The sequence below is a fragment of the Periplaneta americana genome, chromosome 14, assembly GCF_040183065.1.
Source record: "Periplaneta americana isolate PAMFEO1 chromosome 14, P.americana_PAMFEO1_priV1, whole genome shotgun sequence".
Classification (NCBI taxonomy): Eukaryota; Metazoa; Arthropoda; class Insecta; order Blattodea; family Blattidae; genus Periplaneta; species Periplaneta americana.
In genome coordinates, this window is record NC_091130.1 from 1,265,847 (window position 1) to 1,286,336 (window position 20,490).

The 20,490-nt window shown below is 45.5% G+C and overlaps 1 protein-coding gene across 5 annotated transcripts in view; it reads right to left on the minus strand.

Moving 5' to 3' along the window:
* Positions 1-97: 97 nt before the first annotated feature.
* The window catches only part of LOC138713057 (uncharacterized), a 35,015-nt gene continuing 14,622 nt past the window's right edge, over positions 98-20,490 (minus strand). For 2 of the 5 annotated variants that reach the window (XM_069844782.1, XM_069844781.1), the window contains exons 2-4: positions 18,390-18,513; positions 3,130-5,137; positions 98-2,841 (exon numbers count right to left, since the gene is read on the minus strand). In XM_069844782.1, the coding sequence (XP_069700883.1) occupies positions 235-2,841; positions 3,130-5,137; positions 18,390-18,513 (4,739 nt within the window). In that variant the 3' untranslated portion in view covers positions 98-234. Of the gene's footprint in view, positions 2,842-3,129; positions 5,138-13,077; positions 13,359-16,431; positions 16,589-18,389; positions 18,514-20,490 lie in introns of those variants that run through there. The other 3 variants (XM_069844783.1, XM_069844780.1, XM_069844785.1) reach the window with 3 other exon arrangements.

Genomic DNA, 20,490 nt, shown 5'->3' on the forward strand with positions numbered 1-20,490 from the left:
CCATATCCTGCATTATGTTGAAATTAGAACATGATGCTGAAATTGGTCAGAACCAACTGGAGTCTGTAGTTGCAGTACTGGGTTAAATAAATATAAATGAAACAAACAACATTTGCACTTTATTTACACAGTAACAAGGAGGCAATCGTGTAAAACTTGCTACTCTTCACTTTGCCAACAATAATGGATAACAGTGGTAACTAATTGCGTGGTAGTTGGAGTTGGTGTGGCACATCACGGGTGAGCTGGGGGGAAATGGTAATCCCAGTGGTGGTGGTGGTATGTCTTCCCAGACCCAAACCCGAGCAGAATGAGTCCTGCTACCAGCACCAGCAGAATGCACAGCGCTATCTGTAAGTCCCTTCTCTTGTCCTCCCCCTCGCGCACTTGGGGCGCCACGTATTGCACCAGCTGGTGCAGGGCCCTCATGGTGACACCTTGACAAGCATGCAACAACTGCCGACTGAGGTCGCTCACGGACGGCTCTGCTCCTCTCGACGAGGAGTGGGGCCGTCGGCTGGGTGGACGGAACGAGCTGTACTCTTCCTCCTCCTCCTCCTCGTCACTGCTGTAGCGGGATACAGGCTTGGAAAGGTGATGACGCCGCCTCCTGCTGGAAGGAGTGTGCATTAAACTGATCATTTCTTCCTCTGACTCCAGTTCCCTCTGGACATGCGACCGTGAGCGGGATGGAATACGAACTTGAGGGGGGATGTAGTCTGGTATGTAGGAATGCAGTCCGTCGAGAGTGGTGACGAGGTTGGGGTTAATGATGGATTGGAGGGGAATTGTGGCACTAACGGGGATGGAGGGCGCCGGTCTGGTTGGTGCAGGGACTCTGGGAGGTGATGGAGCTTGGAGAGGTGCACTGGCTTCAGAGGGGTTTTGAGGAGGTGGCGCTGATTCGGAAGGACTTTGAGGGGGAGGTATGGATTCCGAAGGACTTTGAGAGGGAGCTATGGAATTCGAAGGACTTTGAGAGGGAGGTATGGATTCTGAAGGACTTTGAGAGAGAGCTATGAATTCTGAAGGACTTTGGGAAGGAGGTACGGATTCCGAAGGACTTTGAGAGGGAGCTATGGATTCTGAAGGACTTTGAGAGGGAGGTATGGATTCCGGAGGACTTTGAGATGGTGGTATGGATTCGGAAGGTCTTTGAGGTGGGGATATGGATTCGGAAGGTCTTTGAGAGGGAGATGCTGATTGCGAAGGAATTTGAGAAGGAGATACTGATTCCGAAGCAACTTGAGAAGAACTTGTCGATTCGGAGGGAACTTGTGACACCGATTCAGAAGGACTTTGTACAGGTAGTGTCGATTGGGGAGTTTGGGAGGCTGTTACAGATTCAGAATGTTGAGAGGGAGGTTGGGAGATTGTCACAGGAGGTTCAGCCATAGCAGCTGAATGCGTGCTAAAAGCAGGAGCAGGAGCAGGTGGTGGAGGGGCAGGGATCGGAAGGGAGTCGTAGAGCTCTTGAAGGAATCCTGGAGGAAGTTCTAGTCCACTGACCACTAGGTTGCCTGACTTGCTAGTCAATTCGGCAACCTGTAACGACACACCGTCGATGTCGGACACCAGTATTTTCTGTGCTTGCAACTCGCCTACGTTGAGTCTTTCAACGTCCAACTCTGATACTTGCAGCTTCTGGGCCTTAAGTTCGATCTCTGTGTCGGGGTCCGGCATCACGTAATACGGAATAGGCTTTTCGATCACTGTGGGTGGCGGGGGAGTCGGAGGCCGCTGGGGAATGGTCTGCTGCCCGAACTCGGATGTCTTGGGGGGCGACGGCCTCCAGCTCATGGTCTCGGTGCCGATAGTGGCGTGGGTGACCGCCACCTCCTCCTCCGCAGTCACAACGCAGACGTCGTCTGGCAATGGATCTGTCTGCGTTGCCACAGTTACTTCTTCCACGGGAAGTTCAAGGGACACGGGAGAGATTTCTCGAACCTTGGTTTCAAGCAGGTCTGGAGAGAGTTCTCTTTCTTCTTTTTCGAGTTCGAAGGGCGACATCTCCTTGGTCTCCTCTGGCGTCGGTAACTCCTCTAACTTCTCCTCGTCATACGTGGTTACTCCTGGACGAGCGTAGAATATGGTGTCGCTCAGTGCACCCAAGGGTTCGACCTCCTCTGTTGCCACTTCTGGCTCCTCTATTTCCTCAGTCTCTTCGTCCTTGTACACCGGTGCCTGCTCATCGTCGAATTCGTCTTGCATGTCGCGCGTGTCTCGGCCTTTCCTGGGAGGCCGTGGCGGCGGAGGCAGCGGTCGACCTTTCATCCGCTCTACGATGTCTCCGGACTGCAGGTCACGTGTACTCCCTTGGGACTCTTCCACCAGCGACGTGTGTTCCAGGCCGCTGTCCTCGATCTCGATGTAGGACTCGCTCTTCCTGTCCACGTCGTCTGGGGCGATCACTCTCTGCTTCCTTGGGGGCCGCGAGGGCCCCAGCGTGCTGTAGTTCCTCAGTGGGCGAATGGGCGGTGGTCTGTGCGGCAGGGAGTAGAAGTGCGGGTATGCACGTTGGTGGCCGTTGGTGGACCTCTTGCGACGCCCTGGGGCGGACGGGCGCGCCGCTTTGGAGCGTCTGGGCTTTGTAGTCGGCTTCTCGACGGCCGCATATCCTGGGATCTCTGGCAGACTGAGATCGCAGGGGAAGTCGTCCACGGCGTGGTCCCGCTCGGAGGGAAGTGACGACGCCCCCCTGGAAGTGCGGTCTTCGTCTGCAAGAGATGTTCCGCGGGAGCTCTTCCTGCGTCCTCGTCTGGGGGGCTCTGGGGGCAACTCGAAGTCTTCAGGAGGAGCTGCTGGAATTATGTAATCTGGCTCCATTCTCATCGCCATCACCTGCAGTGTAAGACAAGAAGGGTTAATTTTCTGCAGGTGTAACAGTAACCTGTAAATATGTATAATTGGTGCATATGATGTGTAAGCAGGTATAACAGGTGTAACAGTAAAAAAAAATATATAATTGGTGCATATAATGTTTAAGCAGATGTAACAGTAACGTGAAAAAATATGTATAATTGGTACATTATATATTGGTATATCTTTTACATTTTTCGACTGCTCAGAAATCCCCACTGTAAAAGGAGATTTGTCGTTTTCTAGTGCAAATGTTTGACAATGACTCACCTCTTCAGTGGTCACAATGTCGGCCTCCAGGTTCTCCAGCCAGTCCTCTTTGGTGTAATCACCGTTACACAAAGCTTCTGGTGTGGGTTCCTTCCTGGTCCGCCGCATCCTCTTGGGTGGCATGGGTGGCTGGACGTCAGTAATCACGTCTTCCTCGGGCTGCCACTGCTCCTCCGAGGGAGGCGCTAGGTCCTCGTCGTACTCCTCTGTGGATTGACGACTGAGGTACTTGCCGTCTTCGTCTGTGACGGTGAAGGACGGGATGTCCTTCCTGGGTTCGTCCACCTCCATGTCCTGCTCGTAGCCTTCCTCCTTGGAAGCATCCTGCTCCTCGGCCTGTGGCTGCTGGCGGCGGCTCCTCTTTGGCCTGGCGGGCGGAAACGTGTTGAAGAACTCTTCCTCGGCGGGACTGGGTTCCTTGCTCTTGCTGGACCTCTTGCGGGTCCGCAGCGACCTCGTCCGCGCCGGTCGCGTGGGCCCCCTGTCGGGGGTGCTCCGGTACTGCTGACCCAGGTTCTCGACGTCTTCCTCGTCGTCGTAGTATTCGTAGTTGTCCATCTGCGAGAGGGCGCTGACGGGGGCGCGGAACGCCTCGCGGATCTCGGAGGTGAGGTAGCGGCCGACCTCGACGTCCTCCTGGCTCAGCCCCTTCTCGCGCAGGAAGAACTCGTCGGAGTCGATCTCCTCCAGCACGCCGGCGCGGCGGCGCAGGGACGAGCTGCCCGAGGAGCGCGCCTCGCGGTCGGACTCCGGCACGCTGCTGGACTCGGCGCGCTCCTGCTCCGTGGCGGGCGGCGGCTGCTGCGTGTCGTCCATGGTCACGGCGTAGCCGTAGTCCTTGTCGCGGAAGGCCGACGTGGACTCCGAGCCCTCGGCCATGTCGATGTCGGCGTCCAGGTCGTCCCTGGCGCGGCTGTCCGCCTCGCTGGTGGGGCCGGGCAGGCCGGGCTCGTCCGCGCCCTTCAGCTCCGTGAAGCGCTGCAGCCAGCGCCCTTTGCGTCGCGCCGGCATCTGGGGCGGTGGCGTCTGCCCCCTCGAGGGCTTGGGGGAGGACGTGGCGTAGTCCGCGCGCCGCGACTTGCGGTCGAAGATGCGCGGGTACGACCGGAAGTCGAAGTCGAAGATGTTCCGCTTGCCGGACGAGGCGGTGGACGCTGACGAGTGTAGCGATCGCTCGCGCAGGGGGCGCCGGGTGCTGCTGGTGCGGGGGCGCTCCTTGCGGTCCCTGCCGAAGCTGGGCATGCTGAGCTTGGGCATCTGCGGCCGGTTGAACTTGGGACGCTCCGGCAGGTTGAATTTCGGGCGTTCTGGGAGGTGGAACTTGGGGCGCTCGGGCAGGTTGAACTTGGGGCGCTCTGGGAGATTAAATTTTGGACGCTCCGGGAGATGGAACTTGGGGCGCTCCGGCAGGTTGAACTTGGGGCGCTCCGGAAGGTGAAACTTGGGGCGCTCGGGCAGGTTGAACTTGGGGCGCTCGGGCAGCTTGATGTTGGGGCGCGGCATGCTGCGCAGCTTGGAGCGGATGCGCCCCGCCTGCGAGCGCAGTCTCTGCTGGAAGCCGCGCGCCTCCTCCGTGGCGGCCGCGTCCGCCTTCTTCTTCCTGGCCTCCTTCTTGAGGGGCACGTCCTCCAGCCCCGAGGAGTCCAGCTGGCTGGTGTTGACGTCGTAGTCCGTGCGCGACTCGGTGGTGGTGGTGGGCGTGGCCGCCATGTAGCGCTCGTCCAGCGGAGAGGGCGACAGCTTGGCGGCGCCGTTCTCGCCCTCCATGGAGCGGATGCCCATGGCCTCCTCCTCGTCCTCGCCGTCACCGGGCAGCACCACCAGCTCGTCGTCCAGCGGGATGCGCAGGAAGCGCCGCTCGCGGCTGCTGGTGCTGCTCGTCTCCGACTTGGCGGCCGTCACCTTGATGGCGTCGAACTCCTCGTCGCCGCCCAGGTCCAGGTCGTCCGTGATGTTGGGCTCCATGATCTTGGGCGGCGGCGCGGCTATGGGCTCGTACTCGTGGTCACTGCGGCACAACAGAATACAGCCTGCATTACAACGTGAGCTACGGCTATGCCGTGTTACATGCACCGACTCACTTTCATATTGTGACGGCCACGTGAGATTCGATCTCACGACCGGCGGAGGAAGGGCTAGGTCGGTCGTGGTTCGGGCAGGTTGCGCGCGCATCTGCTTCCTGGGGCATGTGCTGTAGCGTAGAGAGGAGAGGGGAGAGAGCGACCGCGGCAGAGAGGAGAGAAAACCAGAGAATTCGAGAGTGGCATCTTCCGGAAATTTCGAGCAATCGTACTTTCTCGTAACTATGGTGTGGTTATAAATTACGACACGCGAGTGAACTAGAGGGCAGTTTAGTTAGTTGCAGTGTTGTTGTAGTCGGTGAACAGCAAGCCAGTTAGTCTTGTGTAGCAGTGAAGCCAGCTTGGAGACCTGAGTCCGACTTGAGTGTGTCCGCAGCTGTGCGAGCGTCCGAAGTCCTGAGTTCGAATGCAGTGGACCGCAGTTGGGGGACCTGAGTTCGAGGTTCAGTGGACTGTCTCTGAAGGTCTGTGGTTCGAGATACTGTGAACTTGAGTGACTGAGCTAGAAGAACTAGCCAAGGCAAACGAACTGTGAACTGAGAACTGACAGTTCTGATTTGAAAATAGTGCTTTGTGAACATTAGTTAAAATTAACAGTACATTGTTGTTCTCAATAATTCAAGTAAATTGTCATTGTCGTCTGTGGAGTGCAATAACGAATACTGTGTTGCTGTGTGGAGTGGAAATCCCATTGTTGACGGGAGTAGAATTGAATTGTAGAAAGTGAAGAGTTATTGTTGTAAGAATAAAACTACATTATTGTTTTGTATTTTAAAGTTACAATATCAACGTTCGAGAGTTCTTATGCACAAGTGGCTTACCAATGCCCGACTTGACTCTTCTGCATTTTAACAATTTTGTTTATTGCAGACCTGTTGATAATATGAACATATTCCGGCAATGTCAGATACACGTCAGGGATATTCGAATGTGTACTATTGTTGATTAAAATACGTGCTAAAACCATAAACAGTGCTTATATATTATACGCTTTCTTCCTCAAGGATGTTCTGTTCCTCAGAGCACTGTGCTGACCAGACATAAAAAGCCTCACAGATTCGTGGAGTGGCTGGTTTCCGGACCTGCCTTGTTTCATTCTCCTCTACACATTCCTGCTGTTTGTATCTATAATTGTGGAACATCCTGTATAATCAACCGTGGCATATAAGCCTTCTGGTACAGTGACGTGTGAACGAATAATATTTTAATCAAAGCCTCACAGTTGCCTGTAAAATAATCAATGCTGCATGACATGACATTCTCTGCAGCTTAGTTATAAATGTTGATATTCAAACAAGACCGACAGGTAGCAATCAGCCACCTGCGTGGCTCAGTCGGTTAAGGCGCTTGCCTGCCGGTCTGAAGTTGCGCTCGGACGCGGGTTCGATCCCCGCTTGGGCTGATTACCTGGTTGGGTTCTTTCCGAGTTTTTCCTCAACCGTAAGGTGAATGCCAGGTAATCTATGACGAATCTTCGGCCTCATCTCGCCAAATACCGTCTCGCTATCACCAATCTCATCGACGCTAAATAACCTAATACAGCGTCTTAAATAACTAACTCAAAAAAACGGTGGCAATCTTTCTGTGATTCTGAAAACCAGATTTGGTATCTGTAGCAATGTCCAAAATGTCTTTAATTAATTTTTGTAGTTGAAAGTATGTTGGCGTAGTGGCACATTGTGATTCGTTCCAGGATGCATCGGCAGCAAAATAATAATAATAATAATAATAATAATAATAATTTTTAGTAGGTTTATTTTAGTAGGTTTTTTACGTCGCTTTATCAACATCTTTGGTTATTTAGCATCTGAATGAGATGAAGGTGATAATGCCGGTGAAATGAGTCCGGGTCCAGCACCGAAAGTTACCCAGCATTTGCTCATGTTGGGTTGAGTGAAAACCCCGGAAAAAACCTCAACCAGATAACTTGCCCCGACCGGGAATCGAACCCGGCCCACCTGGTTTCTCGGCCAGACGCGCTGACCGTTACTCCACAGATGTGGACAATAATAATAATAATAATAGTGTTCTATGTCACGAGATTGATTTTTATGGGCGGTTTGCAAGCTGTACTTACAGTAGGCCTATATCAGTGTGATCAAATGCATTTCGAGAAATTCAGCTTTAAAGAATATTGACTTCCGGAAGTTTTAAAGGGTTGCGTTGTCACATATGTAAATTCCGCCCTCTCATTCTTTGCAGATACATCGTCACAGTCAAGTAAAAAGTAGGCCTATGTAATTTACCATATTACACGAAAAGTAAAGTCGCTAATTTAGCCCTAGAACTGCGCTAAGGAAGAGGTGCAGGTTATTGACGTAATGATCACGAAAGCTTCTGTTGTGTTTCTGTGTTCTTCGTCATTTGCCCGGATCAGAGACTTACATAGCTGGTGTGTTGAGTATTGTACCCTGCTGTCAGGGGATGGGGTGATTCAGTCGATGATCTCGAAAAGTCTTAATATACTGTATTGAGCAATTGATTTTCAGTGATAATGTTAAGATTGGCTTACCTAAGAATGGATCCTTCGATACAAGATGTTTTGGCCCTTAGTACCTTCATCACGTGTACTCGCGACAGCTGGTAGGTGATGCAGTCGGCAGAGAATTTATTGTTTGTTCAGAATATTTCTTTTTCCGAATCTCCAAGATATCAGCAGAAAGTGATGGCAACTGTCTTTGTATTGTTGCATGTCAGTGAGTGTTAAAAAATGGAATAAAGAAAAACTAGCAGCGAATTTCATGTGCGGTGTAGAAATAAGTGCACTTCATCACTAATAGCTTCCCTAAGGTATAGTCACGGAATGCCCGTAATACAATGTTCAATTTCACTTGTTGGAAGGAAAGTTGCACTGATCCCAGAGTTACGTGCTGATCTTCCGCCATCATATTTTATTTACATGGAATCAGAAACCTTTTTCACCCTTCACGAGTGCATTGTGTGAAAGCTTGGGAACAGTAAAAGGCGAAGTGTACGTAAATGTTACGTAGTGAAAAATTCAAACTTAGGTAATTGTTCCATTTCAGTAAGTAAAAAGGTTAAGTTGCCTTATATATTTCTTTAGTTTTACTGAACAGTATTGCTTGAGAACACTTCAGTAAGAACTGCAAGGAACTGGTTCGTCCTGGTTAAAATGCTCGCAATGCGTTGTCATCCTGGATACCGTCCGTCTGTGTATCCTAAACTATTGGATGGATTTTGCTCATATTCAGTCCTAAGCATAAAATTAATAGTAGGAATGATTGCCATGCTTGAATTGTTGTGTTATGTTAATTTTTTTTAGAATCAATTAGCAGCGTTTACTTAACACGTGCTGTTCATAAATGAAGTGGAATGATCTAATTAAAGTTTTTAAGATTGTCTGCGTGGTATTTATTTGTTGCGTCCAAGCAGTTCGTACAATACGGAAAACGAAATCGCTCGATTGTGCCTGGTTAACATTTATGTGAATTTAGATTTGGTGTAATAAAACCCTTCCACGCGATACGTTTTCATTGTTGAAATACCCCAAGTTTATGTAATTTCTTTCATTTCAAGTAGAAAAACTTTGCTGATTTGTCCATTATAAACAGCACAGGAGTAACGGCTTGAAAACCGCAATCTGTCTCGTGGATAAATTGGCTATTGGCAAATTACACGCATGGACATCAGTGCCATCTCGTCGTTTAACGAAGCTACGTCTTCTATGACTACCTCGACTGTGCACGTGTGGCTTGACTCGTCTGTATTATGTATTCCAGTTTTCTGTGGTGTTCATGCTGTGTCGTCACCACAAATTAGAACTCGTTTGCGATGTATGTCGACATTTCAGAGCTGAGGCGGCCGCCACTGGTGTATTGTATAGGTACATACTATAGTAGGGAGCAGGAATATTGGCGGATGGAGGTATACCCCTTCATACTAACCCAACCCAAGTTCCACCCCTACTTTAGCTGTAAATGTTTTTCGAAGGGCCGCTTCCGAAACATCTTTCACTCCTCGCTACGTAACCTGAAGTCTGTAACATCGAAATAGTGTTTATATATAAACACTGTCTGTGTGTCAGTATTTAGTGTAATTTCTATGCGCAGCATTATAATTATTTCATTAAACAACAGCACATGTGAACACTTCATTTGTTATCATACAAATTACTGGTATACAATATGCGACATGATTTTATAACTACTATACTGATATCGAATAGCATTCGTATTTTGAGGTGAATGAACTAAGAAAATTAGTTGAATTCATATCTTCCGAGTTCGAGAGTCTTAGAGAGGAATTGGCGCACAGAAGACATGAACTCAGCTCCACGCAGGAGGAGATGAAGAGGCTAGTGCAAGAAAATGACCATCTCAAACAGGAAGTGAGTGATCTGCAGCATTACACACGCAAAGACAATATAATGCTATTTGGAGTTCCGGAGATCGATGAACAATCAACTTATGAAGTCATTGACTAAATATCGGAAGTCATAGGCGGTAGTGAATTGGTGCAACATGATGTAAGCTTAGCACATCGCATACCATCCAGGCCAGGGAAGACGCGTCCTATTGTCATCCGCTTCACAAAGAGTAGAAGTCGTGATGAATGGCTCCAGCTGTTCAGAAATGAGGCCAAAAATGATGGCAGCGGTCCTGGGATTGCGACAAAGAAAGTCAACAGGAACCTTCCGGCGGGAAGAATCACAGCAGGTGACCAACTGACAGCAGTGACCAGAGTCCTTTTGAACAAGACAAGGGTTGCAAGAAAAGATGAAGCCAGTCCCGTGAGTAAAATCACTAATGTTGACGATGTAAATAATTTGTAAATAGTATTGTGTCGGTACCCAGGTTTATTTTATATAATATAATTGACTTAACAATGGCTAGTAATACTATATTAAATGAAATCCATCAGCGCAAATTTAATAATAATAATAATAATAACACAATGGTTTTTAACGATTTACTTCACTGCAGTGAGTATATTGCCAATATACTATCAGATCTTAAAATATTTCACTTAAACGTATAGTGGCCTAATTCCTGTTTTCCTCATTCTCTTAATAACCAGAATTTCAATCATGTTACGAAAATTTTAATTTGTTGTATTGATTAAAGTTTTTTAAGTATTCGTAAACACTTTAAATAATTCCTTTCTCTTGGCTCTGCGTATCCGCTCCCTTTCTAGACATGTCGCTCAACTAGGCACAGAAGCAATTCCACTGTTAGTATTGAAAATTACTGTTTGAATATGTGCACAGTGAACAGACGATTGGCTTGCAAGCAACTACACCCGAACGCATCGACACACTGCCAGTCAGTCATCCCAATGGACAGGTCAGAAGAGAGGGGGTGGTACGTACAAAGATGTGCTAAGTACGACCCGCCAATATCTTTGCTCCCTACTATAGCAGTGGGAGGGCAGTGAGGTACTGAATGTAAACACAACTCCAAAACGTGACGGCATTAATGGAATATATTGCACAATTGTCAGGAAGAAACACATTTTTATAATATTATAGTCGCGACGCTGTTATTTCCGGAGTGACTCCGCCTCTTTGCTTACGTCTTAGGAAGTGAAGGCTTTATAAAGTCTAGGTAGGTAGTATCGTTCGCCATTTTTGTTCTTTCGTTCCCGAGCTACCATACGAGGAATCTATTTGGCACACCGTTAAACATCATCATGTCGTAGCTCCTATGATAATAAATCAAACGCACTGGAATTCAGCAAATAATTGAGCGGCAAATAACGTCTTCGTGTGCTTTCTGCGAACGCCAACGAAAGAGCCAAAATGGCGGGCGATTATATTAAGTATTTATCGAGCCTTAAGAAATGAATAACGTTTTCCTCAGCGAATCACAAGACGCACACGTTTAAATGTAGCCGACCTGCAACGCGATTGGCTGCCGGAAATTAGAGCGACGGGACTATAGTAATGTTGTTTGTGTGTGTGTGTAAGGAAAGTAAGGATGTAATAATAATGTGTTAAATACCGTGCAACCATTTCAGATCCCATCGTATCTGATCGCGTTTTTCAAATACTTATCAGCTTTAGAGAATATTGAATGAGATGAAGGTGAGATGAGTCCGGGGTCCAGCACCGAAAGTTACCCAGCATTTGTTCATATTGGGTTGAGGGAAAACCCCGGAAAAAACCTCAACCAGGTAACTTGCCCCGACCGGGATTCGAACCCGGGCCACCTGGTTTCGCGGCCAGACGCGCTGACCGTTCGTTACTCCACAGGTGTGGACTTCCTGTGTTAATGAGAAACTTAGTTTGTAATTTACCTCAGTTGACTGTTTCTGAAGAGATCTCAAAGTGAAGTCGAAACCAGTCAACTGAGGTAAATTACCAACTTAGTTTCTCATTAACACAAGGAATTATCGACAAGATGAAATGTGACACGTATTTCCTCTAAGTTACTTCCGGTGTCTGTGGCAGCGAAAATGGTCGTGCTAGTTGGTCTGGATTTTATTCATATGCGATATGGTATATCGGGGAGAGTGTGCATACTACATGCATTTATATAAAATGTTGGCTGTTAAAAAGAGTGCGAAGTGATCACGAGTTGCTTATAATTAGGGCTAGGATTTTGATGAAATTGCATCTTTTTTCTAGTAAGCCAGAAACATAGCCGCTTTAGTATTTATATGTTATGTGATAAACTGAGTTTTTTAAGACCTATTTGTTAGGGCATTTTTTTGCATTTTCTGCCTGTTTCAACTCATAAATCCCCATGATTAATGTAAAATAATTTTTATTCCCTTTGATAATTATTTTCTTTACATGTTTTTCCATTAATACCCATTATTTTGTATAATATTTTAATAGTTTTTCTATACAATTACCTGCTAATTCCGGATAAGAGTGGCCTTGTGGTAGACTACATGGAAACTAAAAGTAAAGTAAATCCATGGCGCTACAGCCCATGAAGGGCCAAGACCGAACAGCTGACTGCTGACCTCACGTCCACATGCCGAAGCAGAAGTGAACGATCATACATGGAAACTACATCACGTAAAATAATTAATTAAAATGTACTACTTAGAAGAAATTATGTAAAATTTAATTTAATTACTAGTCTAAATATTAAGTAGTACAAAACCTCTTTTCCTACTAAGCCAATTATGTAAAATCAATTTTTAAGGGAATTTTTTTAAAGATTTTTAGGTCATAAATGTATTGTTTTTAGGACATTTTTTCATGATTTATAGGTCATCAAAATCCTAGCCCTACTTATAATTGAGTAACTGTACAGCTCGTGTTCTCGGAGAGTAGGCCTACGGTTCAGAGCGATACAAAACAAGTCTGAAATAGAACGCTTGGTCAGGCTGAAAGTCTCACGATACAGAGAAATGTCTCACTTGGCACAAATTAAGTATATAAGAGAGAAGAAGAGTGGCATAAGTGCAACGGGTTCTGTATAGTGCACGCACCACCTACCAGAGAGCAGTAGTAGCAGTTCCCAGACGTTCTTCCAACTTCCTTTAAACTCAAACTTTAGATTATGACACGCACGGTTTATCCGTTCCAGTGGTTCAGCGCAGAGCACGGGATGTAGCTCGTTTGCTCACTGTGGAATCAATCCGTATGTGGCCCGCGGGCCGCGAGTTGCATGCCGCGTCCTATATCGGGACGGAGCGTGACTGACACTTGGCAACAACACGCGGAATCCTATTTACATCCTCCGTGTCTGGCTGTATCGGGTTCGTGCCTCAGGCCTGATCTAGCGACGTCGAAATATTGGAAAACGCGGACGTTTTTATTTGTGTGTTTCTTTGTAACGTTACGTGACGACTTTTGAAATTTAGTGGAGTCTGAAAAGCCTGGAGTTGAACTGGGCTAGCCTGCCAAGATGGCCGCCGCCCTTATAAATAGCCTTAGCGCGGGCTCACTTACCCCACTTGCGCCATGGCGGTGGCCGTCTGGCTGGTGCGACTAGGTGGCCGCCCCACCGGGTTGCGGCGCTCCGGCAGCAGGCTGTCCGACTGGAAGAACTGGCAGCCGCAGCGCACCTCGCGGCCGAGGCTGGACACGGAGGAGTCCCGCGACGCCGCGCGCCTCGGCTGCTGGGACTGCGACTTGGACCGCGAGCGGGGCTCCTCGGATCGACCCCTGGCGCCCTGCATGCCCCGACCCGACTGGCTCTCACCTGCCGCCGCGCCGCGGCGACCAGCGCCGCCCGACAGACTATTTATTGTTGTGTCGCGCGCGCATGCGCTGGCAGGCCTCTCTTTATAAATAAATACGCCGTCCGCCGCGCCGCGTCATCGATTATCCGATCTGCGAAGGGTTTCCAGGAGTAGTCTATCTCATTTCACCATTGCTCCGGTACCGGCGTCTAGGAGGAGTCGATCTCGAGGCCGTCTGCAATCATTGTAATAGGCTGCGATCTCGTCCGCCAGTTCGCATCAGCCGCCACTGGGTTGTGGTGTGCATATCCGGACGAGGACAATCACCGCCACAAACAGCTACAGCATATGTTGAAAATGATGTCCCCCCGTTCCAGTGCATTTGCTCACACATTTCGCCGTGTTCCCAGCAATTTTTGTCTCTTCTCTGCATGGCAGCACTGATGTGCATCTTCAGCTCGTTCGAAGCGTGTGGATTGTTTTTGAACATGATTTGTTGTAAGTGTCCCCACGAAAAGCAGTCTGGACTGGTGAGATCTGGAGATCTTGGAGGCCATAGTCCTGTAGATATGATTCTGTCGCCGAAAAAGCGAATGTGGCTGTATCGGGGACACGGCCGTAAGTTTTACGTGAATACATCTCGTTTAAATCGTCAGATATAGACGAGATCTTTCGTTTGCCACCAAAATGAGCGCGCTACCACATCGGAGATATACTTACTTACAAATGACTTTTAAGGAACCCGCAGGATCATTGCCGCCCTCACATAAGCCCGCCATCGGTCCCTATCCTGAGCAAGATTAATTCATTCTCTATCATCATATCCCATCTTCCTCAAATCCATTTTAATATTATCTTCCCATCTACGTCTCGGCCTCCCTAAAGGTCATTTTCCCTCCGGCCTCCCAACTAACACTCTATATGCTTTTCTGGATTCGCCCATACGTGCTACATGCCCTGCCCATCTCAAACGTCTGGATTTAATGTTCCTAATTATGTCAGGTGAAGAAATACAATGCGTGCAGTTCTGCGTTGTGTAACTTTCTCCATTTTCCTGTAACTTCATCCCTCTCAGCCCTAATATTTTCCTAAGCACCTTATTCTCAAACACCCTTAATCTCTGCTCCTCTCTCAAAGTGAGAGTGCAAGTTTCACAACCATACAGAACAACCGGTAATATAACTGTTTTATAAATTCTAACTTTCAGATTTTTTGACACCAGACTGGTTGATAAAAGCTTTTCAACCGAATAATAACAGGCATTTCCCATATTTATTCTGCGTTTAATTTCCTCCCGAGTATCATTTATATTTGTGACTGTTGCTCCAAGATATTTGAACTTTTCCACCTCTTCAAAAGATAAATTTCCAATTTTTATATTCCCATTTCGTACAATATTCCCGTCACGAGTCATAATCACCCAAAGGCCTCTCTGCAGAAACAAATCTACTAAGGGATGTTGCGTTCAAGTCAGAACTGTTTCCTTAGCAACTTTATATATACCGCAACTGTCTCAGCGGTAGGGGGCAGAGTGCATAACAAGACAGATAATGTGCTTTAGGTCTATTTTCACGTTTAATTTCAGGAACCAAAAGATTAATGCTTTCGTCACTGAATTCAGTTAGAGTAAACCCCATTACAAAATTTACGGTCCGTATTGATTTATTTGTACTGATGCATACTGATCAAGTAAAGAGAACAAAGCTGATCTTAAGATATTTATCACTAGGACGTACCTTGGCCGTGACAGCGATTGAACGCACGTATGCATGTTTAAGAAGGCAGGCGTAGTGTGACCAGCTCGGTTACTCCATGTGCGAATGGTATTATCTACCGTTTGGATGACTTGATGAACTTACTGCACACAAAACCACCGGTTCACTTATACCAGCTGAAATGGGTAATAGGTAAGAAGTGTATCGCAATATGCACCGTCGTGCAGAAGGAAGAGGGAAGTAGCATACCCCCAGCAGCCACGGATGCACGCTAATGGAGTGTCTTATCCGCGGGTAAAAGACGGTAGCCCGAGGGTGCACTGTGCTGATGTCCGCTGACTTATACATTCTTATGCAAGAAACACGATAAAACCGTTTGATTCATTTTGATCACCATTGTGTGGTTTTTGCTTTGAAATAAAACCATATTAATTTTTCACTCCAGTTATTACAGTTCACGATTATTATTCCCCGATGAATTAATTCGAGATGTGAACAAAATTCATCTACTTGCCCAACCTACCCCATTATCTTCTGGCCTACTTGCGTCCCGTCACGTACAGTATTCAACACTGCTACTACAGTTTTATTTATAAAATACAATAAAATGTTATTGTACCTTATCAGTTTTAATGAACAGTTACAAAATTGACCAAAAAGTGTTTTTTTTTGTTATTGTTGAATTTCCCGCTGTATTTTGCAAGAACATACAGCTTCACGTCACACTTGCACGTGTCCTACAATCTTGTCCACATAAATTCTTCGATAGCTACAGTTCTAAAAATTAGTGCAAAATAAGTTTTACCATAGCTTCCCATTATAATGGTTCAAGAAAATCTTACACAGGTACAAGTATGAGGCAGTGGTTCTCTTTTACATGAAATTGTTATACTTATGGCATGACCCATCCTGAATTCTTCAACAACCATCGCACAGTCTAAACCACGACAAAGCTGAATATGCACTGTGACGCTACACTCGTTCTCAGATACCTTACATTAGGAATATGGTTATTACTTAAAAATACAGGGTGATGCAAAAGTCGCTTGGCCGAAATTAGTTGTTTAAATAAATATAAATGAAAACTAGATATTTATTTGCACTTTTTCTGTTCAAAAGTAATTCATTTTATTATAAATTTTCAAAATGTGAACCTCCTTGATCAAAACACACGTGACATCCGTGTGCAAAGTGACAACTCCTTATCCGTGGCCACGCAAATCATGACCTACTACAACCAAGGCTTAACATCATATTCATAAAGATCGAATCATGGCCTACTACATGCATTACATCTCGCATATAAAAGTGTGATCACTCATTTTCAAATTTCGGTCAAGAGACTTTCGCCCCAGTCTGTACAGAAGTATTGCAATTAAATCATGTATGAAGAAGACTTTTACAACCTGAACACCCTCATCGCATCTCCACGCAGCTCCTCTCTTGTCAGCCTGCATCCCACTCGTCGTCGGGGTCGAACTGAGCGCTTCTCGATCAGTGGTCAGCCCCTCGCCGGCCGGCGGCCAGAGCGCTTATTTACTGCGTCTGCGAGGTCAACGTTCACGCGCTCCTTCCTCAATTTGTTGTTTACTTAATTATTTTCTTTCATTTGTTTCGTTATTCATTTACTATGTACTATTTTTCATTTGTTTCGTTATTCATTTACTATGTATTATTTTCATTTGTTTCGTTATTCATTTACTATGTATTAGTTTTCATTTGTTTCGTTATTCATTTACTATGTATTATTTTTCATTTGTTTCGTTATTCATTTACTATGTATTATTTTTCATTTGTTTCGTTATTCATTTACTATGTATTATTTTTCATGTTTTCGTTTTCAATGTTAAATTTAATTTATATACTCTTTTCGTCAGTTACTATATTCTTTTCATTTTTTTTATTTTACACAACATTGTTACGCTTAAACGTACACATTTGAAGCATCCTTATTTATGTAATAGTCATCTCTCTGTGTGCGGCATTTATAAACTGTTAGATCAGTTTAGCCGCAAACTACACACGAGAAGAAAGAACCCGTGTTTTGTAAAAAAAAAAGAAGATATAAACAAAATGGCCGTTTGCTTGAAATCGACTCCAATGAGATTTTGTTTGTGGCATAAGAAATACTGCCAACTAATGACACAATACTGAATGAATGTAGAGTTGAGATTAATTTGTGTCACATAGTTATGCTTCAGTAGGAAAGTTCCTAAAATGAAAATTTCAGGACCGAAATGATTTGTAACAACTGTATAAAAAATTAGCGAAAGAGTAGGCCAACTGTTGAAACAAGGTTTATGTGTTGCAGGTTTAGTTTACAGTACGATTTGCTGTGTGTATAATCTAGCGGCTTGATGAAAGGTAAATAGTAATATGGCCGCGCCTTCCATCCAGACGGCCCTGGTTCGATCCCCGGTCAGGTCTGGGTGGAATTTGTGGTGGACAAAGCAGACGTTGCAGAGGGTTTTCTCGGGGAACTCCCTCTCATTTCATCTATCATCTCTAATAGTAAAAATAGGTTGGGGTGTTGTGAAGGGTAGTGCAGGTTTCCAATGCTGATCTAAGTTCTAAGGGATTGGCGCTCCTAGCTCTGGGTTTATGCTCATAAGTAGCCTACTGGACCATGGCTGCAAGGTGCATGAAGGATGGCCAGCCTGTCAGCGTCGGACTTGGACAATCGCCGCATGTAGAGCGTACAATGGGCCTGGAAGTCAGTAGTTCACATCTGTGGAGTAACGGTCAGCGCGTCTGGTCGCGAAACCAGGTGGCCCGGGTTCGAATCCCGGTCGGGGAAAGTTACCTGGTTGAGGTTTTTCCGGGGTTTTCCCTCAACCCAATACGAGCAAATGCTGGGTAACTTTCGGTGCTGGACCCCGGACTCATTTCACCGGCATTATCACCTTCATTTTCATTCAGACGCAAAGTAACCTAGATGTTGATACAGCGTCGTAAAATAACCCAATTAAAAAACCACAGAAATATACTAAACACAACCACACACACCACTAACTACCCTATAAATTTTGCTTCAATTAATTGATATTGTGAAGAATTGCCGATCTCGCAGCTCGAACCCAGACCTGTGTTGTGAGAGTAGTTTAGGGTCGTAGACACCGTTCAGCTCCCCTTCTTCTCTTTGTTTGAGGCCGTTGAGTTTCAGAGCACGCTCCACGTGTATACAATTTCATCCCCGGACCTCCTCACCGCCTTGCATCGGTGGTAAAAATTAAGCATTGTCGCGAGATATTTAGACAACTTTTTCAGACACCCAACAGTCTGTTTTAAGTGTTGACATTGTTTCATTACGTCACCAACCGCAGCCTTTGAGTAACCACATTTGAACGTGTGCCTCGTTGCCTACCTCATGTCTCTCCACGCTTCGCTGTCCATAGAGGGCTTGTCCAGATGCGTCCAGGGGTAGCCGCCCCGCTTGCGCGCTCGACGCAGGTCCTCCCAGCGGTAAGTCTTGATGGGCACGGGGGGCACTGCAACGAGAAAATCGGCAACACCAGACACACGTGGTCATGGCGAGTGACGAAGCACGGAACTGCAGGTTCAGGTTATAACTGCACAACAAATACCGCGTGGAGGAGATTACACAAGCTTAGTACGGCATTAGGATATTAAATGCAAGTTTCTGAATGGAGATTTCGAAGTAAGTAGTTCAATGGTGAATTAGAGCTGGAATTGGGATTCTAATGTGTGGCACATAAGAGGTAAAATACAGAGCGGGCAGTTTCAAAGTCCCGAAGCATTGCTGTGCTGGTCGGGCGTCCGAGCCCCATGCAATCCCTGGCATTCCCCTCCATGAAATCGCGGCGCTCTGTCATCTGTAATAGTAAAAGCAGGCTGGGGTGAAATGTGTTGCCGATGTAGGAAGGGCTTACCGGGCTACTAGAGTGCGGATGGGACTGGCTGAGGCAAGGTGGCCCACTGTCAGCGTCGGATTCACGAATGTCACCTGTCGGACTTGAACAATCATCGTATATCGATATATATATATATATATATATATATATATATATATATATATATATAATTTGAACTGGTAATGGAAATTACGGGAAAACGGCTGAACGGATTTTAATAAATGGACCCTCATTTTGAAGCTTGGAACCCAAAGTTTTTCGGAAAAGTAGTAGTTTTCAGTGAAATGTCAATTTTCTTACATAATTTTCCTATTTTCCAAAATCCATCTGTTGTCAGTTTTGAGAACTAATTTTATCGAATCACGGCCGACTTGAATGAATTTCGGAACAAAACACACACTACAATAAACAATAGGCTATTACACGAAGGCCATGACCTGCAGGATTGCCGACATATGTAGAGCTCAATTCAATTTTTTATTAAAAACTCATTCTGCAGTGTATAATAATTTTCTCAGTACAGCTGTGTATTGGATATTCAAATCTACGAAACTTGAGGTGATTTGATGACATTATCATTAGAAATGAAATATTATTATGGTTAATATCATGATGCATCTATTTTTCATTAATTGTACATAATATTGATGCTATATTGATGACATGAAAGTGAAACGTTTTGAGGTTATGTAAGTAAATGTAGAGAATATCTTAATTTAGATCTTCATTTCTATAATTTACTGAGTGGCTGCTATATATAACTACAAAACTTAAGATAATAATATTGTTATTAAAAATCAAATATTTTTATACTTATTAACCCAGTGGGGTTGCGTCTTTTTCATATACTTAATGGCGGTGTAGTGTAGATATTGATATGTATCATTCTCTTCAGTATTGGCTCGAGAGAGCGCAAAAATTACAGTTCCTAAGGAAAGATAAAAAGGTAGGCCTATTACTTACTGATAAAATAAGAAGCCTAGAAAATTTTGTAGTCTCCAGATTATTTCAGCAAGATCTCTTAGTAGAATAAAATGATTTGACGCTCTACATTTCAAGTTCTATATGCAGCAGCTATACGAAAATGCTATTGTTCGAAAGCTTAGCAAACCTGACATTTTTTTAACTTTCGCCTACAATCCACAATGACCTGAAATAGCTACTGCTATCGTTCTGACATTGATACTTGCGTTTTCGCGTTGAAACTCAAAAACTGAAGTTGGATAGGTTCAAGAAAAAGTATTTGGCCTAAAAAAAATCCATTCAGAGTATGTTTCATTATTATGGAAGCAAATAACTATCAAAAAGACAAGTATTCTTCATTGAAAATAAATCTGAAAAAATTTTATTTGAACGTCTAACGAACTTAGTTTGCAGCAGCATTTGCTGCACAAGCCACTAGTATATATATAATTTGAACTGGTAATGGAAATTACGGGAAAACGGCTGAACGGATTTTAATGAGTGACCCCTCATTTTCATGCCTGGCATCCAAAGTTTTTCGGAAAAATAGTAGTTTTCAGTGAAATGTAAATTTTCCTACATAATTTTCCTATTTTCCAAAATCCATCTGTTGTTAGTTTTGAGAACTAC